At 36.5% G+C, this 26,768-nt stretch overlaps 3 protein-coding genes and 2 pseudogenes across 3 annotated transcripts; 4 read left to right on the top strand and 1 right to left on the bottom strand.

Moving 5' to 3' along the window:
- Positions 1–8,729: 8,729 nt before the first annotated feature.
- LOC120164133 lies at positions 8,730–10,644 on the top strand (annotated as a pseudogene).
- On the top strand, positions 10,148–13,019 carry LOC120164108 (annotated as a pseudogene).
- Positions 13,020–17,007: 3,988 nt separating this feature from the next.
- Positions 17,008–19,447, top strand: LOC120164152 (heat stress transcription factor A-5-like). Its single transcript, XM_039173899.1, has 2 exons — positions 17,008–17,327; positions 17,879–19,447. Exons 1-2 carry the CDS (start codon positions 17,085–17,087, stop codon positions 19,121–19,123), a joined length of 1,488 nt encoding a protein of 495 aa, XP_039029830.1. The 5' UTR covers positions 17,008–17,084; the 3' UTR covers positions 19,124–19,447.
- A 2,225-nt stretch (positions 19,448–21,672) lies between these two features.
- Positions 21,673–22,155, top strand: LOC120164132 (protein RALF-like 24; the record flags this gene model as incomplete). The annotated part of the gene is made up of 1 exon (XM_039173884.1): positions 21,673–22,155. A coding segment is annotated over one exon (360 nt), but the record flags the coding sequence as incomplete, so codon positions are not given.
- An 862-nt stretch (positions 22,156–23,017) lies between these two features.
- LOC120164131 (receptor-like protein 33) lies at positions 23,018–24,712 on the bottom strand. The gene is made up of 5 exons (XM_039173883.1): positions 24,162–24,712; positions 23,678–23,760; positions 23,513–23,563; positions 23,335–23,437; positions 23,018–23,158 (listed from the first exon to the last, which is right to left on the bottom strand). The coding sequence occupies exons 1-5, from the start codon at positions 24,681–24,683 to the stop codon at positions 23,018–23,020; spliced, it is 900 nt and encodes a 299-aa protein (XP_039029814.1). The 5' UTR covers positions 24,684–24,712.
- Between the last annotated feature and the right edge of the window lie 2,056 nt (positions 24,713–26,768).

Here is a 26,768-nt window from a genome sequence, read left to right as displayed (position 1 = left end):
CCATCTCCATCTCTCACTTTCTACGGCGAAATCCATCCCCATCTCCGAAGATTTCCGTCCCCATCACCGGCGAAATCCCTCACAACCATTCACAGTCAAAAATCCCTCACAATCATTCAGAAATGGAAAATCAACCTCCGATGGTTAGTTTTTTTTTTTTTTTAATTTTTGCATTATTTTAGGTTTTTCATATTGAGATTGATGATAAGTTTACTGGTAATTTCAATAATAGATTAACCATTTCACTTAGATTTCTTATTAAATTCATTCGATTGCTGCCAATACTGCTAAACTGTTTAGCCTGTGAAGTTAGTATTTGTCTTTGTTTTGTCTTTTGGTTGAAGTAATGCAGAAGAAGAATAGTTTCGAGAATGAAAATCGCAACGCGGAAATAACTATCGCAACGAGAGAATCGCAACGCGAAATAAAAAACGCAACGCGAAACAAAAATTGCGATTTTCATTTCGCGTTGCGATTTTCATTTCGCGTTGCGATTGTCTGGTCGCGATAGTCATTTCGCGTTGCGGTTCTCTCGTTGCGATTCTATCGTTGCGATAGTCATTTCCGTGTTGCGATTCTCATTATCTCGTTGCGATTTTCATTTCAACCAAAAGACAAAAACAGTGTTACAAATTTTAGTTTCAAGAATAAACTACTATTTATGTTTATTGTTTTGTTTTTGGTATATCTTGACAGTGTAGTTTTTGGTATATCTAACTTGGTATGTTTATTGTTTTTTTGTAGAAATTTTTTTCGGCTTCATTGACATTAAGGAATAAAGTTAGCCTAGCCACTACAATTGCTTCGAAGCTTTCACCTGCACAAAGAAAATTGTTTGAAGAAACCTGCTTCGGGCCATGGCTGAGAGTACAGCATCCGGGTGGAGATGCTAGTTTGATCCATTTGTGGCTTCATACCATGACTAGCGATCTACCCGACAGTATACAACGTGGTGAGGAAGAGATATGGTTTTGGGCGGAAGGAGTTCTGCTTAATCACTGGTCTACGATTCGGACACGATGATGTAGGCCGGTACACTCGTCATATCACCCGCCCATCATGGTTATCCAGGGTTTTTCATGATGAGTCAATAGAGAAGCCGAACTTACACGTCGACGACATGAAGAAATTGTTTAATAAGAAAGATGGTTTTACTCGGATGAATGACGTCGATGTTGTCTGAGTATGCCTTCTACTACTTTTGTATGCCGGCTTTTTAGGCAGAGAGGCCAGACAACCTATTCCTCAGGAGCTAATATTATTGGTAGAGGACCTAAATGCATGGAATCTGTTTCCGTGGGGTTCGTATATATGGAAAGCTACCTGGACTAAGTTGTCGTCTGCCTTTGATGACCGCAAAAGTTTGCGGGGCGATGGGTCGAAATACACTTTATCAGGCTTTGTTTGGGCCTTTAAGGTAAGAATTTCTATATAATGTTTTCAAAATTATAATTAATTATTTAACAATTACTAATGTTTGTTATTATATTGTTTGTAGATTTGGATATTCGAGGCCTTTCCCGCCATGAAGACATATGCAATAAAAACTTCAAATGATATTCCCAGGGCTATTTCCTGGAAGAGGAAACGTCTGTTGGATTGGGAAGACTTAATACCATATGCGACAATAAATAATGTAAGTTAACACAAATACTATCATATATAAACAAGTTATTAATAGTAGACGTTTAACTTTGTTTGAGTTTTTATATTTTTAGGAGGCCAACATTCCATTAATGAGACTGACACCCACGGAGGCTGAGCTTGCCACTGATTGGTGGCAAGCTAGTCAGCGTTTTCTTGATGGCACGAATGATGAGCAGCCTTCACTTCCTCCACTTCGAGAGCCATCACCTCACCTAGAGCCATCACCTGATCGACCCGACTATACACCTCTACAACGAGAGCCATCACCTATCCCGTCACATCATCGAGCCTCTTCTCCACCATCACCTCATGATAGGCGACCGGCAAAGATGCCACGACTTCTATCTCCCTATTCTCCACCTCCACGGGATGAGTCAAGGGAGTTACGTGATGAGGTCAATGTCTAGCGTGAGGAGATCGGTACTCTACTTGATAACGATGGTGCATGGCGTGTGGAGGTGTCTACTTTACGTTGTGAGGTTGCCGCTCTACGTGAGATGGTAGTATCGTTGCAGAATGAGGTTCATACTCTACGCAATGAGGTAAGTTTAAGATTTTCCATATTTAACTTGATGATAAATTTACTCGTAATTTCACTTAAATTAACCATTTCACTTAGATTGCTTAGTAAATTTATTCGGTTGCTGCCAAAACTGCTAAACTTTTTACTTTAACACTGTGAAGTTAGTATTTGTCTTTGTTTTGTCTTTTGGTTGAAAGTTTGAAATATATTTATCTTTGTTTTCACTGTTTAAATATCATGTCTGTTTATTTACTGATATTTGTATTTAATTATTTAGCGGACCGATAAGGTGGATGCTTTACGTCGGGTTTTTCTTGCACGACAGAGTTCACACATCAGACGGCGTGCACGTGCTATTAAGTCTCCGTATACCCCAATAGTGCGAAGACACCGCAAGAAGAAGCCCGACTCGCCTGTCATCCCTCAAGAGTCCACTCCTATCGTTGAAGAGGCCCCTATCATTCCTCGAGAGTCCCCTCCCACCGTTCAAGAGGCCACTGTCATCGTTGAAGAGGTCCCTCCCACCATTCAAGAGCCCGATTCACATGGCGTCATATGTAGGATTCTTGAGAAACCCTCTGACGTGCCGGACATGATGGATTCAAGTTGGCTCTCGTATGAGTTACCGGCCAGTACCATACCGGTATCTGAAGAGGAGAGGAAACAACTACCGGACACAATTCTGGATAACACCCTTTGGGCTAAGACCGCAGTTGATTTTTATCTACATGAGCGAAGCCAGGGGGTGTTTCACTGACATATGCAAGCTCAATGATGATATCTATTTGTTGCTTGATCGGTCTTGGTGGGGAGTATTATTAGGGGTCGAAGACAATGGCTATTTCGATGGAGGGGTAAGTCTTATATTTTTCTTATATTTTCATTTGATTAGTTTTTTTGTAAATTTATGTAAGTTACTAATATATATCTTTTTTTTGTAAAACAGCATATCGATGCGTGGGTGTCACGTCTTCTAATAATTAGGAAACTTAAGGAAAATAAAATAAATACACGATATACAATTATGCCGACGTCTTTTAACGCCGTTCACTTGAAGAATCAACGAGATGAATCATTTGCGTTGGGCAATGGACAAGCTAAACTTTATCTTATATAGTGGGAGGTCGATAAGGTTAGTGTTTATTTTAGATTGAGTTTAAAGGTATTCATAAATAAGTGCGCAAATGAATGAATTATTACTTATGATTGCAGGTGTTTATCCCTGTTTTGGAACGTAACCATTGGCTTCTCGTCGAGCTTCAGATCCCATCCCTTAAGGCAATAGTATATGACAGCATGATAAATTACATATCATTGGCTGATTTAAGAGATATTATTAAGGGATGGAGCTCTTATTTGGCTAAATTCTTGGATGCGATAAATTATTGGACTCGTTCTGGAAACAAGAAGCCAAAGAAGCTCAATATTACAGTTAGCAGAGACGAGACCGCACCACAACAAACGAAAGGACCCAGAGGGGATTGTGGTCCTCTCGTATGCTTGGCGTTGGACCGTTTGATCACAGGAAGTATAAAGTATCTACCTCTCACCGATATAGATAGAGCTGCAGTAGGCTTGTGGTTTCGACATTATATGGCTAGATCGATATATACGAGACGCTGCCTACCTGCATCCGCGTTATAAAAATGTCCATAAACAATTGGTATGTTTATAGGCTTGTGGTTTGAAAATGTTTGGTTAAGTACCTAGAATTCAATAATTTGTTGTTTGTAGGTTTTAGATGTGTAGAAAGTGTTGTTTGAGAAAATGTTTGGTTTATGCAGGCTAATCTCATAAGTGAGCTGCGTGAAAATGATGTATGGCTGCAAAAGTTGATTCAATAGTAGAAGTGTTATTTTCTCTAATAATTATTGCTTATTTTTTGATTGTTTAATTGATTTGTAAAAGGTGATTTATAAAAGTTGATTTGTTTAATTGATGTTAACATAATTCTTATTTGTGCTTGTTTAATTGATTGAAATGTAATGGTTGATTTTGTTGATTTCAATCTGCATTATGTTGAAGGAAAAAAATATTATCGCAATGCGAAATGAAAATCGCAACGAGAGAATCGCAACGCGAAAATGAAAATCGCAACGCGAAATTAAATTCGCATTGCGATTTTCATTTCGCATTGCGATTCCCTCGTTGCGATTTTCATTTCGCATTGCGAAATTAGCGTTGCGATTTTCATTTCGCATTGCGATTCTCTCGTTGCGATAGTAATTTCCGCGTTGCGATAGACATTAAGATGATTGCCTATTAAGTGATAACAACTGAACAGATCATAGCAATTTTCAAACTCAAGTTACTAATACATGCCTAACTGAAAATGTTAAAAGTTCACACATAAAATCTACATAATACAACGTTTGCATTTAAAAATCACCTAAGTTAACAGTCCCAAAAGGTGATGCCAGTTGTGATTGGGATTTTAAAGATGATTACGATTTTGATTGCCTTTGATTTACTAATTAACAATGGACACTTTCATAACGCGGATGCAGGTAGGCAGCGTCTCGTATATATTGCTCTAGCCATATAATGCCGAAACCACAAGCCTACTGCAGCTCTATCTTTATCGGTGGGAGGTAAAAACTCTGTGCTTCCCGTCGTCAAACGTGCCAAGCAAAGGCATACGAGAGGAGCACAATCCCCTCTGGCTCCCGGCGATTGCTGTGGCGCGGTCTCGTCTCTGACAACTGTGACATTGAATTTCTTTGGCTTCTTGTGTCCAAAATGACTCCAATACTTAATCTCATCCAAGAATTTAGCCAAATGAGAGCTCCATCCCTTGAAAATATCTCTCAAATCAGACAGTGATATGTAATTGATCATGCTGTCATACACTATTATCTTCAGGGATGGGAGCTGAAGTTGGACGAGAAGCCAGTTACGACGTTCCAAAACAGGGATAAACACCTGCGATCATAAGTAATAATTCATTTATTTGCGCACTTATTTATGAACACCTTTAAAAAATTTAAAAAATAAACACTAACCTTATCGACCTCCCACCATGCAGGATAAAGTTTAGCTTGTCCATTGCCCAACAAAAATGATTCATCTCGTTGATTCTTCAAGTGAACTGCGTGAAAAGCCGTCGGCATTATTGTATATAGCGAATTTTTTTTATTTTTTCTAAGCTTCCTTATTATTAGTAGACGTGACACCCACGCATCGATATGCTGTTTTACAAAAAAATACATATATTAGTGAATTACATTAATTTTTAAACAAATTAATCAAAATCATATATAAGACAAATATAAGACTTACCTCCCCATCCAAATAGCCACTGTCTTCAACCCCTAATAGCACACCCCACCAAGACCGATCAAGCAACAAAAACATTTCATCGTTGAGTTTGCTGATTTTAGTGTAACACCCTTGGCTCCGCTCATGTAGATAAAAATCAACTACGGTCTTAGCCCAAAGGGTATTATCCATAATTGTTTCCGGTAGCTGTCTCCTCTCCACTTCAGATACCGGAAGGGTACTAGCCGGTAACTCATATGAGAGCTAACTCTCATCCATCATGTCCGGAACCGGTGGGGGTTTCTCAATACTTCGATATATTACCCCATGTGAATCGGGCTCTGGAATGGTGGGAGGGACCTCTTCAACGATGACAGTGGCCTCTTGAACGGTGGGGGGGAATCTTGAGGGAGAATAGGGGCCTCTTGAACGATTGGAGGGGACTCTTGAGGGATGACCGGTGAGTCGGGCTTCTTCTTGCGGAGTCTTCGCACCATTGGGGTGAACGGAGACGTAATAGCACGTCCACGCCGTCTGATGCGTGAACTCCGTCGTGCAAGGAAAACCCGACGTAAAGTATCCACCTTATCGGGCCGCTAAAAAAAATTAATACATAAATCAGTAAATAAACAGACATAATATTAAACAAAGACAAATATGTTTCAAACTAGCATTGTATTCACCCAAATCATTATTCTATCATAGTTCACAAAATGCTCAGATAACATTCCAGAAGTAAGAACTTATATAAACATTTAAAAGGACAATATATATAAACATTCCAGAAGAAGAATAGTTTACTTTCGCAACACGAAACTTAAAATCGCAACGCGAAATGACTATCGCAACGCGGAAATGGCTATCGCAATGCGAAATGAAAATCGCAACGACAAAATCGCAACGCAAAATGAAATCGCAACGACAAAATCACAACGCGAAACACAAATCGCGTATACTCGGACAAATCGAAATGAAAATCGCAACGACGAAGCCGGCATGCAAAAGAATTACAAGGCATACTCGGACAACGTCGACGTCATCCATCCGAGTAAAACCATCTTTATTATTCAACAATCTTGTCAGGTCTTCTACGTGTAGACTCGGCCTCTCCAGCTCAGGAAAAACCCGGGATAGCCATGATGGGCGGGTAATGTGTCTAGTGTACCGACCTACATCATCGTGTCCGAAGCGTAGACCGGTGATTAAGCAAAACTCCTCCCGCCCAAAACACGTATACGCTGGTGGAAAATCAAACCATATCTCTTCATCACGACGTTGTATAGTCTCTGGTAGATCGCTAGTCATGGTTTGAAGAAACAGGTGTGTCAACATCGCATCTCCACCGGGATGTTGTACTTTCAGCCATGGCCCGAAGCATGTATCCTCAAACATTTTTCTTTGTGCAGGTGAAAGCTTCGACACAATTGTTTTGGCCAGGCTGACTTTATTTCTCAAGGTCAATTGAGCCGAATAAAAGTTCTACAAAAACAATAAACATACTAAATTAGATATACCAAAAACTACACTGTGAAGATATACCAAAAACAATAATAAACATAAAGAGTAGTAGTTTATTCTTCAAACTTAAATTTGCAAAACTGTGAATTTCGTATTTGTCTTTGTTTTTTGGTTGAAGTAATGCAATTCATTCAAGTTTCAATTTGCAGAAGAAGAATAGTTTCTGAAAATGAAAATCGCAACATGAAAATGACTATCGCAACGCGAATTTGACTATCGCAACGAGATAATCGCAACGCGAAACTAAAATCGCTTTGCGATTCGCATTTCGCGTTGCGATTCTCGGTTGATTTAATAAGCAATCTAAGTGAAATGGTTAATCTATTATTGAAATTACCAGTAAACTTATCATCAATTTCAATATGAAAAACCTAATAATAATGCAAAAATTTCAAAAAGAAAATAATTAAAAAAACTAACCATCGTTGGTTGATTTGGTTGATTTTCCATTTCTGATTGTGAGGGTGGCTCTGAGAGATGGAGATAGACGGATTTCGCCGGAGATGGGGACGGATTTCATCGGAGATGGGTGAGAGAGTGAGAGATGGAGATGGGACTGAGTTGTGATTTTAGGTTTTAGGTTATGAGTTGCGATTACGGGATATACTGTGGACGGTTCAGTGTTCCAATATATTAATATTCGTGTTTGGAATTTAAAAATAAAATATTTGGCCAGGATACTAATGGCGCTTTGAAAATCGCATTGCGATTATGTATTATCGCGTTGCGAAAGTCAGAATCGCGTTGCGAAAGTCAGTATCGCGTTGCAAAAGTAAGTATCTCGTTGCGATTTTGTATTATCGCATTGCGATAGTCAGTATCGCATTGCGATTTTCCCAATTCGCGTTGCGATTTACTTATTCGCATTGCTATTTTCCCAATTCGCGTTGCGATTTACTTATTCGCATTGCGAATTGGGAAAATCGCAACGACACTGTAGACCATCGCAACGCGATTTTCAACTATCGCATTGCGAAAATGCAACGCGAATTTGCGATAATGGAGACCGCGTTGCGAATTAGCGATCGCATTGCGATTTTGTTGGTCATTTTGGCAAATCCGGAAAAAAAGTTGGTTAAAATCGTATATTATATGGGATTTTTGGTCACTGAGGTTATTTTCTCAAAAATAAAAGATAATTCTTCAATTCTATACATTATTTTTCAAAGATTACACTAATAGAAACTATAAATATATATGCTTAAAAATTCATTTTACTTTTTGGGTAAATTACACATTTAGTACTTAAACTATTAGTTTTAATTCATTTTAATACTTAAACTTTTATTTTTTTTAAAATCATACCTAAAATTTAGATTTTATTTCATTTTAGTACACAGTCGTTAAAAACTTTAGTTTTTAAGTGTTAAAAAGATTGAAAGTTTAGGTACTAAAACAGACCAATACTGATAGTTTAGGTACTAAACAAGTTAAGCTTTTAACGGCGGGTAGTAAAATGAAATGAAAACTAAACGTTAAGTATGGTTTTGAAAAAATTGAAAGTTTAGATACTAAAAATGGATCAAAATTGATAGTTTAGATACTAAATGCGTAGTTTACCTTATTTTTTTATAGCTACTACTAGGTTGTAAAATTGAACAAAGTAGTGAATGATAAAAAAAATTCAAATGAAAATACTATAAGGATTCAATATCACAATATTAAAGTATGAGGACTATATTTTAAATTTTGAAATAATGTATGTACTCTTGTCATATTTAAACCTCAAATAAATAAATAAAACCGAGAGAGAGAGAACGATTCTTTAAAGTTTAAACCGGGTATGCCAATTCTTCATCATCTTCACCAGCTCAAAAACTGTGCCTAGCACCGTTTCATCGTCTCCACCACGCAGCTTCATGCTCATTTCATCAAACTCGGCTCGACTCAGTTTATCCATTTAACCAATACTCTTTTAAATGTTTATGCAAAATGCAACCTCCTTGAAGTTGCTCTCCAACTGTTCTATGAAATGCCCCAAAGAGACCATGTTTCATGGACTACCATTCTTACTGCTCAAAATCAATGCAATTTACCCAAAAAGGCCCTCTCTTTGTTCCCTTCAATGTTGTCATTTGACAGGTTGTTGCCTGATGATTTTGGTTTTTCTAGCCTCGTTAAGGCTTGTGGTAGCTTGGGAGGTAAGCAAGTTCACGGCAACTTTTTAGTATCGCCTTTTTTTGATGATGATGTTGTTAAGTTATCTTTGGTTGATATGTATGCAAAATGTGGATTACCCGATAATGGTCGTTTAGTTTTGGATTCTAATAAGTTGAAAAATATGGCTTCTTGGACTGCTATGATATATGGCTATGCTAGAAAAGGGAGAAAAGAAGAGGCTTTGGAGTTGTTTTCGAGGGTTCCTGTGAAAGATTTGTTTGCTTGGACTGCTTTGATATCCGGGTTAGTACAGAGTGGCGATGCGGTTGATGCATTTGGTTTGTTTGTTGAGATGAGAAGGAAAGGGATTAGCATAATCGACCCTCTTGTCCTTTCGAGCATAGTTGGTGCTTCTGCTAATTTAGCAATGTTGGAACTGGGAAAACAGGTGCATGGTTTCGTTATAAGGCTTGGGCATGAATCTTGCGTGTTTATAAGCAATGATCTTGTGGATATGTATGCAAAATGTAGTGATATATTGGCAGCAAGAGATGTTTTTAGTAGGATGTCACGAAGAGATATTGTTTCCTCAACGTCGATAATGGTTGGGGCCGCTCAGCATGGACAGGCTGAGGAAGCATTGTCTCTGTTCGATAAGATGGTTTTGAGTGGAGTAAAACCAATGAAGTGACCTTCGTTGGATTGATTATGCTTGTAGCCATGTCGGTTTAGTGAGAGGCCACGAACTTTCTAAGTCTATGGTTGAGGATTACGGTATGCATCCTTCCTTGCAGCATTACACATGTTTGCTGGATCTTCTTGGTCAATCCGGATACCTCGAGGAGGCCGAAGCTCTCATAAACTCAATGCCATTTAAGCCCGATGAACCTACATGGGCAGCATTGTTAAGTGCATGTAAACAATACGGAAATGCCAAAATGGCCATTAGGTCTGCTGACCATCTACTTAGCTTTAAACCTGAAGAACCTTCGACCTATATTCTGTTATCCAACGTCTATGCTAGTTCCAGTGCATGGGAACATGCTTCAAAAGCAAGGCACATGTTGGAATCCCTGGAAGTTAGAAAAGAACCCGGTTATAGCTACGTCTATTTCGGCAAAGAAAGCCAAACGTTTTACGCAGGCGAATCATCTCATCCAATGAAGGACGAGATTTTTGGTTTGTTGAATGAGTTGGACATCGAGATGAGAAGAAGAGGTTATGTTCCTGATACCAGCTGGATCCTGCATAACACGGAACATCAAGAGAAGGAGAGGCAACTGTTCTGGCACAGTGAGAGGTTGGCCGTTTCTTATGGGTTTCTTAACTCTTTTCCGGGGACTGTCACACGGATTGTGAAGAATCTCCGCGTGTGCGGAGACTGTCACGCCATCTTAAAACTCATCAGTGATATAGTGAGACGAGAAATCATTGTCCGGGATGCTTAAAGATATCACCATTTTATGGATGGGAAATGTTCATGCAATGACTTGGTGAGTTCCTCATCCGTGTTCATTTCCATTGTTGCCTGTTTAGTTTTACATCCTCTTTTCAATTGCATACGGCGGTATGCTTATTGCATTATAAAAATAAAATGAAAACTAAAAGTTAGGTATGTTTTTTACGGACCCCGTAAACTAACGTTAAAGCCTATCATGCTTTCATTAGTATAAAGGATCAAATTTGATTTCTACACGGTAAAATTATCAATTAGAGTAAAATATTGCAACTTGATTGATTATCGGTGCTTGTAAATCTGAGTAAGACATGTCCAAATATTTTTCAAATGTTAAAATGTAGATCAAAAGATAATTTTTTTTAATAAAATTAACCGGTCGATAAATCTAAAATCGAGTACTATTTTTTCGATGTATTCAAAAAGAGGGGGCGGCTTTTTGCATGTCACTCTCAGCTACACTTGATTCCCAAGAAGCCTATAATCACAGCGGATGTTCTCAATGTTTTTTACAAGCAATCGCCATTAGAGGAACTTTTTGTAAGAAAAAGAAAAGATGGGTGAAGAAAGTGGGTGTTGCAAGATAGCCGGAGGACCAGGAGATGCAAATCCATTGGAAGGCATGTCTTTTACTAGAGAAGCTCTTCTCTATGTTACTTGTGTTTATAATGGTACTTTCCTTTACGTTCTCGATCGGTGACGGATCCATCCTGAATCTAATTTTTTTTTTTGCATGGAATTTTTATAAATGCAGGAACCGGGAGGGAGAAGCCTGATTTCTGGCAACGGCCGACGTCGATCCCAACTCACCCACTTATTCGAAAGTTATACACAGGCTGTCTTTGCCGTATACTGGCGATGAACTTCATCACACCGGGTGGAATTCATGCAGTTCTTGCCATGGTGATCCCTCCGTGACTCGACTTTTCTTCATCTTGCCCGGATTGCTGTAAGATAACATACTCTATATTTGTGGTAAAATGTGTATATATCTTATATTCGTATTTGGACGTGTCACATTCTTTGAGTGTCATGTTTTCGTGTACGATCAGATCTGGTCATGTTTATGTGATCGACACACAGAAGAGTCCGAAGGCTCCGCCGTTGCACAAAGTTGTGGAGCCGGCAGACATCGTTGAAAAAACCAGCTTAGTGTATCCCCATACGTCTCACTGCCTTGCCACCGGAGACATAATTATTTCGTTTCTAGGAGACAAAGATGGACACTCCAAAGGCAATAGATTTCTCCTCCTCGATTCCCAATTCAACATCAAAGGAAGGTAAAAGCAATGAACCCCGAACAACAACACGATATCGTCGATTGAGTCTTAATTCGATTGACAAGAATATCCTAATAACCGTCGCTTGTTGTAGTCTTTCAGGTGGGAGAAACCGGGACCTAAAACTGAGTTTAGCTATGATTTTTGGTACCAACCTCGACATAAAACAATGATTTGTACATCATTTGGGGCACCTTACGCTTTCACACAAGGTTTCAACCTTAAACATGTCGAAGATGGTCTTTAAGGAAGACAACTCTTCGTTTATGACTGGTCTGATGGTCATCTCAAACAAACATTGGATCTCGGTGACAACGGTCTCATCCCCGGAGAGGTTTAATCTTAGTTTCCGACACTAGATTTTGCTCATGTTTATGTTATAATAACATGTTATTGAAAGGACAGACGCATGATTTTATGTTTTTGTTTCTTTGCAGATAAGATTCTTGCATGAACCATCCAAAAACACGGGGTACGTTGAGTGTGTCTTACCAAGCAACGTGGTACGTTTTTTCAAGACACAAGATGGATCATGGGGCCACGAGGCGGCTATCCAAGTTCAACCATTGAAAGTGGAGAATTGGACCCTCCCCGAAATGCCCGGACTTATAATCGGGCTTTTGATCTCGCTCGATGACCAGTTCTTGTATTTCGTCAACTGGTTTCACGGAGATGTCCGACAATACAACATCGAGTACCCTAAAAACCCAGTCTTTGTCGGACAAGTATATGTTGGAGGATTGCTTCAAAATGGAAGCCCTATAGTCGCCGTTGCAGAAGATGGTACAACATGGCAAGCAGATGTTCCTACCATCCAGGTATGTTGCCGGTCTCATACGACTACCAACAAGACTCGAATCCCGGTTTATTACCGTAATGACAAAACATCGATGTTACCTTGTTGGACTGATCATTCATAATGTTGTTCCTAGGGACATAACTACATAAGTTAAGAGGGCGACCTCATATGACACAATTGAGCTAGGATGGTAAAAGGCTATATGTGACGAACTCGTTGTTCAGCACATGGGATCGGCAGTTCTACCCGGATGTCATAGAGAAGGGTTCCCACGTGCTGCTGATCGACGTCGACACCAAGAAAGGTGGTCTTAAGATAAACCCGGATTTTTTTTGTCGATTTCGGAGCCGAACCCGATGGACCTTGCCTGGCTCATGAGATGAGATACCCGAGTGGTGATTGCTCGTCAGACATTTGGATTAAGCATCTCTAAAACCAGTTTAGCCATGAAGAAATCATCCATGGTAGGGCCAATATATTATTTAAAATGTTCGAATAGGATTAAAAAAAACCATTGTTCTTTAATCTCTAAAAGAAATACCCTTATTTGTTTTAATAAAAAAAAATAGATTACAATTTTTCATTCCTTAAAATTATGCGTAAACTATACATTTAATACCTCGACTATTATTTTTGTTTCATTTGTTCACTCAACTATATATTTTTTAAAAGCATACTAAGCGTTATGTTTTAATTTTGTGGTCACTCATTGTTAAAAAAGTAATACAACTGTTGACGTGACATTTTAAAAAAAATAAAGGATGGGGTTGCATTATCTTATGATAATACGTTAGCGTTATCGTTACTATTTTAATAGTGAGTAACTGAAATAAAATTAAAATTATATATTAAATATGATTTAAAAAAAAATAATGGTTGAGATAGACAAATAATTTACCATAAAATTATATATCTTTTTGATAAAGTAGATTTGTTATCCTTTATTTTGACTTACATTTATATTACATTTTGGAAAATGTAATGTAATATCATCTATTAAAATTAATCTCCAATATTTACTACAATGTTTATTTTGTATCATATTCTATTTTTTTGATATATTTTAGCCCAACGTTTTATTTTATAGAAAAAAAAACTTCTAATATTTGGTAGAATAATCCTTGTTTTTTTTACGAGACCCTTAACATTTTATTTTAGGTTAAAGATGTCATATTTTACAACGTTAATAATTTGTTAATTAATATTTTTTTTATCTATAAAGAGAGTTTTTTACTCGAAAGTGAAACGTCGGGAGATCAAAAAAACTTTAAAAAAAATAGAATCCAAAATAACTATTTTGGTAAACATTATGCCTAAAAAAATGTTGAAATTTGTTCATTAGAAGTAATACTTAAAGGAGATGATAATGGCTTCTTGAATTTGGCTGAAGAAGACAGATAACAACAAAAGAAAACAACCCCAATCGAAAACATAGCACCAGCCCCAATCATCGACCCCGAGAGCTTCTCTCTCGCAACGAACCATCTTCCGACCAAAGCAATCCCGTTCGCCGTGAACGAAACCGAGATCTCCACGAGCACACCCATTTTCTCCTTCGAACCACTTCTTTTCCGACCATAAAACCAGACGTAAACGGCGTAAACCAAAAGAACCAAGACCACAATGAAAAACAGAAACCTCCCGAGCCACAAATCGTCCCCATTTTGACCACAAACAGATGCAAGAACAGCGGACACGAACAAAGTATGGTTCCAGAAAAGAGTACCAAATGAGTCCGCCATTGTTAGGAACTTACAGATGATGAAGAAACAGCATGGCATCGAAGCGTAAGATGCCAGCAATGTCGAAGTGTAGGAGAGGCCGAGGGGTTGACAGATGAGAATGACAGAGTGAACGTAGAACACCATGGAAATGAGCAAAGAAAGCTCTGATGGATTGAGTTTGAGGGTTTGCCATGGTTTTGCCATCATTGATGCTGAGAAAGCGAGAGATTGGGGAGCTTTTTGTTTCTGGGTTTTAGATTTATATGAAACCTCATATCTGGATCGGTTGAGTTTTGATTAGTAAATTGTTTTCTGTCAATGGAAGGTGAGATTCGAGGAACAAGTTGGATAAAGATTAGGACAAGTTGACATGTTACATGTTCCACCAGTATGGTGGGAACATGGGAAAATTTTAATACATATTTGTTTTCAAGTCTGGAAAGTATGTTATATGGGTTCAATAGTCAAACATCTACATTATTGTTTTTTTGACATTTATTTTCAATTTTAAATTTAAGATTTTATGCACAAACTAAAGGATCTCGTAAGCAATTATTGATATCTTTCGATGTCTTAGATTCGAACTTTTTAGAGATCGAAAGATGAAGAAATCGAAGAGATCATTATCGATTTGGAGGGATTGAGGTATTTCCCAGTGAAACGGAAGCCGAAATCACATTCATGGTATTGAAAAGGTATAGGCTAGAAAGTTTAGGTTTCGTCGGCCGACGAATGCGATGATCGAGAAATTCATTAACTACTTATTGAATCACTCCTTAATTATTTACTTTTTATTTTGGTCATATAACTATTATTTATTTTAAATCACACTTAATTTACGTTTTGGTCACTAATCTTTAAAAATTTTAACAATGATGTCGACGTGTCATCATAAGATAATGTCATATCATGATTAAAAAATAATTAAAAAAATTCCATTTTAACATTGTTAATTTTTTAAATTGTGAGAGATCAAAATATAACCAAAATGCAAGATTAGCTATGACTTTGGGAAAAAAATCGTAAAGTGACCAAAACATAAATGAAGTGATAGACAAGTGACCAAATAGTTAGTTTACCTTAAATAAAAAAACATGTATGAATTATGTTAAAAATTATATCGATCCACTTAATTTTTTTTTCAGGATTTAATATATATATATATATAATTGTTATATTTTAAATTTTAAAAACACTAATATACAAATTATTTTAGATTTGAGAACAAGTTGGATAAAGATGAAGACAAGTTACAGGTTCCACCTAAACATGTGGAAAAAGAATCTCATATATTTTGACCCAAGTAAATTTTAGTAATTTTTAATTGAAGGAGAGTGTACTAAAGATTTACGGATGAATATTCAACCCACAGCCTAGATAAATTATTTAATGGGTTCGATTTATTACATTATCTATGATCTTAGTGAATGAAAAACGTATATTTTAAAATAATTTTCAAATAACTATATACTTCTTATTTATACCAACGAAGGTTGGCCTGAGTGGAAGGGGCTCTAGTCGCTTAAGCAAGTGGTCTCTAGTTCGAGCCCTTGTAGATGCAATAAACTTTCTTGGGAGAGATCCCCACCTTTAGTGTCCGACAGTACCTCGGAGGATTAGTCTCAAGCGAAGCCTGGGGATACTTTGGGGTTCCCTAAAAAAAAATATACTTCTTATTTATATGTAGAAAAAAAATAAAGATTCACCCTTAGAAAATGATATAGACAAATATTATTAAATGAGATTACAGATGACTTGGTGAGTCGAAACCTTCTAATAATTTCTCCACAATCAAGATGAGAGAGGAAATGTCAATCGAAAGTTTTTAAGCAGATGTAAGAATTTAGTGTAAATTATATGTTTAGCACCTAAATTATTAGTTTTGGTTTGATTTAGTACTTAAACTTTTAATTTTTTTAAAATCATACATAAAGTTTAGTTTTTGTTCTATTTTAGTACCCCATAGTTAAAAATTTTATTTTTTGTTTCATTTTAGTACCCCGTTCAAATTTTAACATTAAGTTTTGAAAAGATTGATAGTTTCTAACGGTGGGGTACTAAAAAAATGAAAAATAAATGTTACGTATAGTTTTGAAAAAAATTAGAATTTAAATACTAAAACAAACCAAAATTTATAATTTAGATACACGTTAATTGTCTTGTTAGATTAGATTAATTTACATATTCTATTAAATTCATAATGAATTCAATAGAACGTGTAAGTTTTGTGGATTAAAATGTTATTATTTTAATATCACATAATCAGTTTATTAAGTTAGTAGTCAAATTTAACATATTGAATTTGTTTAGTGGTCTCAGTGGTTAAAGGGAGCGTTATTCTCCCTGGATATTAACATGTTGATTGAGATCTAATAAAATTTGATCTCAGAATAGTTTAAGTTGTATAGTTGTTTAAGATCTTAAGATTAGATTTTATCATATCTCAGTAAACAGGTGTCGAACTCATACTACCATCTAATTTTTAACAAAAAGAACGAGTTTGAAACATATGAATAGTTAGGTGACCATTTCGTAACTTCTAATAGTTAAATAACTCAATAAAGCAACGGTCTATAATTTAGAAACTATTTTATAAATTTTAATAATTAAAGGACTCAAAAAAGTATCATCCTATAATTCGAGTACCATTTGTGTATTTTACCCTATTATGTTCTTTATAGTGAAAAGTCAAAATTGTCAAATTTCTCCGTTAGGCAACTCGACGACTCTTCCCTTAAAGCTCCCTTCTTCACCAAACAAAAGCGTGGAAATTCGATAAATGGACTCTGCTGCACCCTCCGCATCTGCCGTCGGCGGCGCTGGTGGCGGAGGAGGACCTGCACCTTTCCTTGTAAAGACATACGACATGGTGGACGATTCCTCGACGGACGGCATCGTTTCGTGGAGCTCCAACAAAAAGAGCTTTGTGGTTTGGAACCCTCCTGAATTTGCCCGCCTTTTACTTCCCACCTATTTCAAGCACAATAACTTCTCCAGCTTCATCAGGCAGCTTAATACCTACGTGGGTTTCTTTTTTTTTCTGGGTTTTTTTCTCTAATTATTGAATTCTGTGGTAATTGGGCGAAATTATGTGTTCTTTTTTAGCATTTAACTTCATTTTGCAAAGATTTGGAGTGATTTTAGTTGTATATGATTGTTCCTTGGGAATGGGAAATTTATCCATTTTTTTGTTCATTTCTGATGAGTAAACAACTTCGATTTCATTCTATCAATGCCTTCTGCTGTGATTCATAACGTAAAATATATTAGAATTGAGGTGTTTTCTTAGTCAAAGAACCATGGAGTTTAAGAATCTTCAGCGTAGTTGTTTGACATTTCATTTGTCTTTTTTGTGCATTCCTCAACCAAAATATACTTAATTTCCGCTTGTTTTTGTAATTTGAGGGTATTTAGTCTTGATACCGTATTGTTTGTGTGTTTATCTTCGATGAATGGGGCGGTTGAAAGGAGAACTAAATAGTTTTCTATTAATTATAGTTTGCTTAGTTTAGATGTATGATAATTGAGTGCCTAAGCTTGATCTGGGTGCATATGAATTTAATTCGGTGACAGGGGTTCCGAAAGATTGATCCTGAAAAGTGGGAATTCGCCAATGAAGATTTTGTGAAAGATCAAAGGCATCTTCTTAAGAACATTCACCGCAGAAAGCCTATTCACAGCCATAGTAATCCACCAGGTTCTTTGATAGATCCAGAAAGAGTTGGATACGAAGAAGAAATCGAAAAGCTTTTACGGGAAAAAGCTGCATTGGAGGCTGACGTTTTGAAGTCCAGACAAGAGCGATCGACTTTGAAGCAACAGGTGGAAGAGCTGACACTGCAGGTTGATCAAATGGAGCAGAGGCAGGAGACTTTGTTTAACTTCTTAGAAAAGGCTTTACAAGACCCTTCTTTTGTCGAACACCTTACTCGTAAGATTGAATCTATGGATGATTTTGCTGCATATAATAAGAAAAGAAGACTGCCTGAAAATGATCGAACCAAGCCAGTTGGACAACATAGTCTTTTGGACAACAAAAGCAGTTCTACACCTGAGTTTGGAAATTTTGTCCACCTCGATTTCTCGAACAAGCTAAGACTAGAACTATCATCAACTGTTTCGGATATTAATTTGGTTTCTCAGAGCACACAGAGTTCTAACGAAGATGGAGAAAGTCTGACGAGAAGGAGATCTCAAGGAGAACCAAATGATGTTAATATCAGGCCCGAGGGCATTTCATTCACTCCCGAAACATTAGACCTTTCAGATACGGGCACATCTTTTACATTCAACATGGATTCGTCTTTCACTAAAAGAGTATCAACAAATGAAAGCCCAACAGTGCATTCGCTGCAACAGAGATTAAGTTCCAATGAAGAACCTGATAGTAATATTTCCTGTCAATTGAATCTAACTCTAGCATCTTCGTCATTGCTAGTCAATAAAAGTCCTAGCTTAACAAGGATGTCACAACTAAATTGGGAAGTCGGAAAAGTCCCAGAGTCAAGGTCCAACGCCAACAGTAAGGACACTGATCCCACTCCCAGAGCTTTCGAGAACAGCAGAAACATGATTGATCGGGAAACAACATTGTCTTTGTCAAAAGAAGGCTCTAACAGAAATCAAGAGCCTGCAGCTCCTCCGGTTAGAGTGAATGATGTATTTTGGGAACAGTTCCTCACTGAAAGACCAGGTTCCTCTGACAATGAAGAGGCCAGCTCAAATTATCGAGCAAATCCGTATGAAGAGCAAGAAGACAAAAGGTCAACCCATGGACTAGCCAGGAATCTGAAGAACATTGAGCAGCTTAGTCTATGAGTAGAAAAGTTGTCTTTCCTGGTGACTGGTGAGAAGTCTACAAAGGTATCTTTCATTCCTTTTTTTCTCTTTGTGATATGTATAGTTACTTCATTTATAGGATACAATTTTATATACAACTGCCCAAAATTAGCTTGAATATAATCATGTTGAATTCCATTTGTTAGTGTCATGTTACTATAAGTTCTCAAATTCGAGTGGTGGCAACCTTTTTTCAGTTGTAAAATAGGAAGTTATGTAGCTCTACTTTCTAGTTTTTAAGGTTTCAGTAACTAAGTGACTTTGTTTATCTGCGAAAACGACCTAAACTGCTTTTTCCCCCTATATCAAAACTGTAGTCCACTCTTAAGTGTTTTCAGTGCCTATAACTTTCCTTTTTTGCAAACTGAAACAGAATTGTTGTTTCTGTCTTCTGATGTTCATCTAACAACTTATCCAATACATCTTGGTAATGTTATTTTCTAACATCGGTGTTGAGTTATGACATCGTTTTGTTCATTTCGGCCTATTGTTTCATAGATTGTTCATTAGTTTGTGTAGTGAATGTCATGCGTGATTTTAAGATCTTCTGTCTGTCTCGGACGTCAAGCATTCTTCATCAATGGGGTTTGCCCTCACAAGTCCCATTAATCAATGGATATCGAGAGGTTCATTTTGGTTATATACTTTTATTTATTGAGAATGTTGAGCCCTATTTAAATCCCACATTGCTAATTCTTGATGATGTAAAAAATGTCATTAATGTCATGAAAAATTATTTTTGTCTTATAGATAACAATTTAGAGGTACTTATAGATTTGGTCTAATCAAATTTTATTTAAGGGTTCTTGTAAAAAAAGGCAAATAGTCTCTCCACTGTTACAAAATGGTCATTTGATTATAAAATAGTCCTTTGATTATAGAGTGTTGTTTTCTTGAGTTCTTCAACTATTAAAAGTTACAAAATTGTCACTCAACTATTCATTATGTTTCAGACTCATCCTTTTTCATTAAAGAATTGGTGGTTGTTTAAGCTAGATGTTAACATGATGACTGGGATTTGATAATCATTTGAGACTTTGAGATCACATTTTATCATATCACAGTCAACAAGTTGACGTTCAACTCAAAATATTGTCTATTTTTTAACGAAAAATGATGAGTTTTGAGCATAATGAATAATTGAGTGATTATTTTATAAATTTTAATAGTCGATGAACTCAACAAAACAACACTCTATAGTCTAACTTTTAATAGTTGATAGACTTAATAAAGTAATACCCTATAGTCAGGGACCATTTGCGTTCTTTACCCTTCATTTAACTACTTTGAAATTTTTGAATAAAGCATTGTAGTTTCTCTTAAGTTTTTTTTGGCGTTACTATTTTAAATATTGATTAAGGTTTATTAAATTATTGTATTAGGTTACTATATATTTTTTTGTATTGGACTTTAAGATAGCATTAAATTGGGAGGAGGAGTCTTGTAACTGCACCACTTCAATTCCATGATGAATTAATCAATAATTTAATAAAAAAATGAAAATAATTTCTTAGCTAAGTTCATTAAAATGAGAAATAATATTATATTATTAATTTATATTATATATGTGGCACCTGCAATTATTATGCTACTTATAAGCCAACTGCCAAGCACTCCCAAAATTAAAGGTGTTGACCTAATTCAACTGGCAAATTGAGCACCATCCCAAATAAAAATTACCAATATTTATTCTTGAAATAAATCACAAAGTGTCATATATATATATATTTTTTAAAATAAATAATAAAATGCATATTTTGAGTTTTAAAAATATATTTTCCCATTAATTTACATGAAAATTAAGAAAGAAAGAAATAAAACTCATTTTTCTAATTTCAAAGATGAATTTATCATTTATAATTTATAATCAACGAATTTATTTTGAAACATTTAATTTAATTAAATAAAATTTCAGTCAAATATATTTAAAGATACTATTTTTTTTTTGTATTTGATAAGTTCTAATTTTGTTTGATCGGATAAATGAAAAATTGGTAAATTAAGTGTTAAGTACTTAAACTATCAGTTTTGGTTTGTTTTAGTACTTAAATTTTAAATTTTTCAAAATCATTCCTAAAGTTTAATTTTTATTTTATTTTAGTATTTATGTTCAAAATTTGATGCTATGTTTTAAAAAAATTAAAAATTTAGGTACTAAATGAGTTAAATTTTTAATAGGATACTAAAATGAAATAAAAACTAAATATTAAGTATAGTTTGAAAAAAAAAAGTTTGGATACTCAAATATATTAAAACTAATCATTTAAATACTAAATTCGTAGTTTACCAATAAAAAATTTTATGTTTTGGTTACAAAAATATCCCTTTATTTCAAAGCATAGTGGGATAATTTGGGAGGGAACATAAACATAAGGAAAGCTTGTTCTGTTTCAATGTCTTGTCCTCATTTATCACACCCCTTCATCTACCCTAAACTGTCTTTACTTTCAATACCCCATGAAAGACCCCTAAACTCCAACCTAACTCGTCCAATCCCCAAAAATCCCTAAAAATGGCCCTTCCCAAACTCATATTCACTACTCTTTTTTCTATCCCTCCTTTGCCTCCATACTTATGATGCAGTCTCAGTTCAAGAGCTCCAAGATGCACTGAAATCCAGTGAAGTTGATGCCATGGTAAAAAGGGTTTGCACCAAAAAGCTTGAAGATTGCCTTGGAGAGGAAGAAATGGAGTCCGAGAGCCAAAGGAGGCTGCTTTTGATGCAGAGAAGGTACATTAGTTATGAGACACTGAGGAGGGACATGGTCCCTTGTGAGAAGCCTGGTGCTTCTTATTATGACTGTCATGCTGGTCAAGCTCATCCTTATAGTAGGGGTTGTGAGATTATTACAAGATGTGCTAGAGGGATCCAAGGTGTTGGAACTTAGAACATTAGAAAAAAGACCCAAATTTGATTATTTTTTTTGTAAATGTGACAGCTTTCTGCAAGTGACAAATGGGTTTCTTGAGCTGTTTATGTTGACATTTTTGGGTTATTATTGTATATTTTAGAGATAAACTACCTTGAAACTTCTACGTATAAATGCATGTTTTTTAACTTCAATCTCCAGTACATTTGAGGCTTGCTTGTTAGATTAGATTGGGGGGGGGATAAACTGAGTATTTACTTGCAAAATCTGGGTTTTCAAGATGTTCTATGCTTGAATCAGATGTTTCACTTTTCATGGTTAAAAGTGAAATTCCCCAATAATTGTCTAAAATGTAAGTTTTCTCCACTATTTGTTTTACCTTTTCTGTTGAATAATTCGACTCTTGAGTGGAAAACAGAAGGAAAATGCTGATTTACATTTAAATCTGAGCTGTCCTTTTCTGATGATCAAACTTCAAGGTAAATCCATGGCTTCTCTCAATCCTAACCCTATTTCATTCAATGCATCAATAGTCTCACATGGTTTAGTCTAAGATTATTTGTTTCTTATTTGTATGTGTTATAAGGGTTGTCTGTTAAACCCTATGCCCCGACCGACCTATATTGCCATCACTTCTTTCTCTAGGAAGTTATCCTCTTGATACGCAGCATGTGGGAACTTTTCTTCTCAAGTTCCAGATAGAATTGTCGATTCCATGCGCTGAATAGCAGGCTCTTCATGTATAGTCTCGCTTTCCCGTCTAAGCTCAACCGGATCATCCGCAGTCTCCCTCTCAGACGATTCCCCTGTAAAGAACGTAACAATGTTCATTGATCGCCATTGATATGATTAATCCAACAAGTTGATATGCATGTTAAAACATACCTGGATTTCCGGAACATGTGATTGCCATCGTGTTTCACCATTTTCTGTCACAGCAAGTACAGGGCTTTTGTTTTGAATTAATCCTCCAACCCTTGCTTGGCCAGCCAAGACCAGACTGTTAGGGTCCCCACCTCCTCAGTGTTACACCGATGGACATCTCTGAAAACGATGGTCGAGAAATTAAGAAGTCGGTTTTAAGTCCAGGCAATCTGTGAAGAATCCAGTTCCACTCCTTAAATTTTTTCACTGAGATTGTCATCTGCAGAATTTAAATAAGACATGTAAAAAACCCGAAGACTTGAAAATCTTATCACCAATGGTAATACAAGATTATATGTGCGCACCTTACGGCTCCAATGGTTGAAGTTGTTGCCTACCGTCAACGATCTCAGATACAAACATATACAGTACCAAAAACATGTCACCTGTATGTACCATTATGATCTTGATTCTTGAGTTTGGCAGCCAGGACACTAGGGAGTTTGGCCCTTGCAACGAAACCGAGAGGAAGACGGAAACGATCTTGTCATTCGGATTACTAAACATAAGTCAAACTACCGATGATGTAACTTCTCAAACATAAGCCAAGACACTTACTGCTCATCACGTTTACCAGTTAAGGTACTGCAATGTTATATGATCCTCAGATGAATTCAGCCAAACCCTATCCCATATGAACATTGAAAGTAACTGCAAAATAAAGCATTAGAAACAAAAGTAAATAAGCTTTCAACTTCACAGAAATTCTTGGGAATAAGGGAGAAGGGGCCGAAAATACCTGTTTAACATTGCTGCATCTGTTTCAGTTCCCCCATCTCCCCAACCGGCAATTCCTAATCCGTTTATCATTGTTATGTGAGTCTGTATCAGCAGCATGAGCCGGCTTGAAGAGGATTTCAACTTGCTTCGGAGATGTATTCTCCCAATCAATGATCATTTCAACATCATTCACAATAACTTGAAAGTTATCACAATTTCATATTGCAGATTCCACCCTGCAAGAAGAAAAAAAGGGTCAGGGACCTGAATTCAAAAGAAAATGTACATGCATTGTACTTTACAACAACTATCTTTCAATTAATGCACCTGATGATTTTAAAACATGGATTCTGATGGAGAGCCACCTTGTTCTTCTTCTATTTCTTTTCCATACATTCTGAACTTGTACACCCATTTGTTCCCCAACTCATTCAGCGTTGTATATCCAACACATATACCAACGAACAAACCACTACCATAGCCTACCAAAGCAATTTGCCAACCAGACATAGCATCCAACCATGAATCTTCTTCATCTTCCCCTGAATTAGGTTGCATTTCCTTGACAATGGTGGCCCACATAATTTTGGGTTCCCCTGGTAAGAATCATTTGTAAATGTACTGAATTGGTTGCTTTGTGGTATGCTCCCTTCAAGTTGATTGTAAGACAAATCTAGAGCTGCCAAGAAAGTTAGACTTGCAAGCTGTGGAGGAATCTCCCTAGAGAGCTTGTTCTGTGAGAGATCCAAGGACTCAAGGTCTTTTAGGTTGTCAAGTGCTGATGGGATTTTTCCGGAGAAGCTATTATGGGACAAGTTTAGCACTCTAAGTGACATGAGAACTTGTATTTCTTCTGGTATTCTCCCATGGAAACTGTTGTTGGAGAGGTCAAGACAAGTGAGAATGGTCAAGACTTTCTGATAAAACATTTCAACCCCTTTGTTGACAATTGTCACAGAGTCTTGATAGTACTGCCCTCCAATGTACTCCCTTTGTGCTTTGTCACCATTAGTCATCTGCATCATTGCCTTCAAACTTTGAAAAAATTCAATGCACAAGTCGCCTGAAAAGTTGTTAGAAGCTGTCGAAACGATTTTTTCTTGAAGGTGAAAAACGGTGAGATTTTAAAAACCACATTAATTCTTAATTATCTCTTTCAATTGATTTTTAATTTAAAAACAAATGTGATTTAAAGACCTCTCGTTTCGAAAAATTTTTAGATTTCCTTTACGATCAAAAAAATACAATTCAAAGAGTCGCCACCAATCTTTGATTAGGATGTGATTGGGCACCCAAAAATGATGTCATTTTAAATAAAAGTTAATTTTAATTAAAACAACAAATTGAGGTCTGCGTCACCAAAATCCGAGTTCGGGAGTCGGTTACGTGTGGGGAAGGATTAGCACCCCACAACGCCCTAAATCGGTACCTAGTCGATTAATTAATGTCTTTGCAATGAACTTTACAAATTCGAATTTATTTTGATTTTTGATCTCATAAAACAAAGATATAAATTTAAAAACATTCAAAAGCACTCAAACAAATTAAATTAAAATTACCAAGTCATTTTAGAAAGATAAAGAATTGGAGAAGACGACGAGATTCCTTCTTTTTTATGCTCGAGCAGTATAAGTAAGTCCCAATTCCTTTCAACATTTTAATTTTAAGAACAATCACACATGCATACAACAAAAGAACGAACTGAAAAAAATTAAGAAAATTGGAGAAGAACCCCTAGGAGAAATGTACCTTTATTGCTTTATCTATTTTTGAATTGTATGATTACACTGTGATTTCCTTTCGTATTCTCTCAATACTGCAAAATCGATGATAGTTAATCCAATTTTCTGCTTCCCCCTCGTTTCTGGTAGTTTTCCCCCTTTCTTTGTGTTTTTCGTTGGTTTTCTTTTCACTGTTTTTTTCCTTTTTGATTGTGTTCCCCCCTGTTCTTAATTGTCAATCCAAAAAACTGCCCATACCTCCTCCATTTACAGTTTATTTCCCCCACGTAAAAACTGCACATTTCAGTTTTGATTACCCACGATGAAAAAAATAAAGAAATGGCCTCCCCATTTTCTTTTCTGGTTTTTAACCCCCAAAACTGTTTTCATTTGCAAGTGATATGGGCCCCGGACAAATCAAACATCTACAGCTGCCCCTCTTTGCTTATTGTCGTGTAACGAGAATAGAGCAAAGATTAAAAGATGGTCAAATTTGTCCGGCCATGAGAACTTCAAAAGATTAAAGCACTTTACTGTTACTTCGGGATAAATGAAACTTGAAAAATCTTCAAATGACGAGTCTGCTCCCTATTCCTTCAGGAAGTTTAAGACTCGAACCATCATCATAAAATGTGTCTGCTCTCTATTCATTCAGAGAGTATAAGACTTGAACAATCTTCAATAAAACGGGTCCGCTCTCTATTCCTTCAGAGAGTATAGAACTCGGAAAATCTTCAATAAACAGGTCCGCTCCCTATTCTTTCAGAGAGTATAGGACTCAATCTTTAACAAACGTGTTCGCTCCCTATTCCTTCAGAGAGTATAGAACTCGAGCAATCTTCATAAAACGGGTCCGCTCTCTATTCCTTCAGAGAGTATAGAACTCGAACAATCTTCAATAAACGGGTCCGCTCCCTATTCGTTCAGGGAGTATAGAACTCGAACAATCTTCAACAAAATGGGTCCGCTCTCTATTCCTTCAGAGAGTATAGAACTCGAACAATCTTTATAAAACGGGTCCGCTCCCTATTCGTTCAGGGAGTATAGAACTCGAACAATCTTCAACAAAACGGGTCCGCTCTCTATTCCTTCAGAGAGTATAGAACTCGAACAATCTTCAACGAACTTGTCCGCTCCCTATTCCTTCAGAGAGTATAGGACTCAATCTTCAACAAAACTTGTCCACTCCCTATTCCTTCAGAGAGTATAGGACTCAATCTTCAACGAACTAATTTGCTTCACAACTCTTTCGTGAAGGCTTATAGATGATTTGCTTCAAAGGTCAAACATGAAAATCAAACATTATTCATCATGAATGTATATTTGAAAAATATTATACTAAAAAATTTAGAAGTAGAGAAATTTTTTGAAAATCCATCTCCATCGTGA

Source organism: Hibiscus syriacus, unplaced genomic scaffold (assembly GCF_006381635.1).
Source record: "Hibiscus syriacus cultivar Baekdansim isolate YM2019G1 unplaced genomic scaffold, ASM638163v2 tig00111505_pilon, whole genome shotgun sequence".
Lineage (NCBI taxonomy): Eukaryota > Viridiplantae > Streptophyta > Magnoliopsida > Malvales > Malvaceae > Hibiscus > Hibiscus syriacus.
Note: the sequence above shows the minus strand (reverse complement) of the source record. Positions and strands in the feature narration are given on the sequence as shown.

What these genes read in the sequence shown, in the direction of transcription:
- LOC120164152 (XM_039173899.1), top strand. Translation starts at nt 17,085, where the DNA reads ATGGACTCTGCTGCACCCTCCGCATCTGCCGTCGGCGGCGCTGGTGGC. An exon ending in TCAGGCAGCTTAATACCTAC is followed by an intron (nt 17,328 to 17,878) that starts GTGGGTTTCTTT and finishes ATTCGGTGACAG; the next exon opens with GGGTTCCGAAAGATTGATCC.
- LOC120164131 (XM_039173883.1), bottom strand. Translation starts at nt 24,683, where the DNA reads ATGATGCAGATGACTAATGGTGACAAAGCACAAAGGGAGTACATTGGA. An exon ending in ATGGTTGGATGCTATGTCTG is followed by an intron (nt 23,761 to 24,161) that starts GTTGGCAAATTG and finishes CTGCTGATACAG; the next exon opens with ACTCACATAACAATGATAAA. An exon ending in ACATTGCAGTACCTTAACTG is followed by an intron (nt 23,438 to 23,512) that starts GTAAACGTGATG and finishes ACTTATGTTTAG; the next exon opens with TAATCCGAATGACAAGATCG.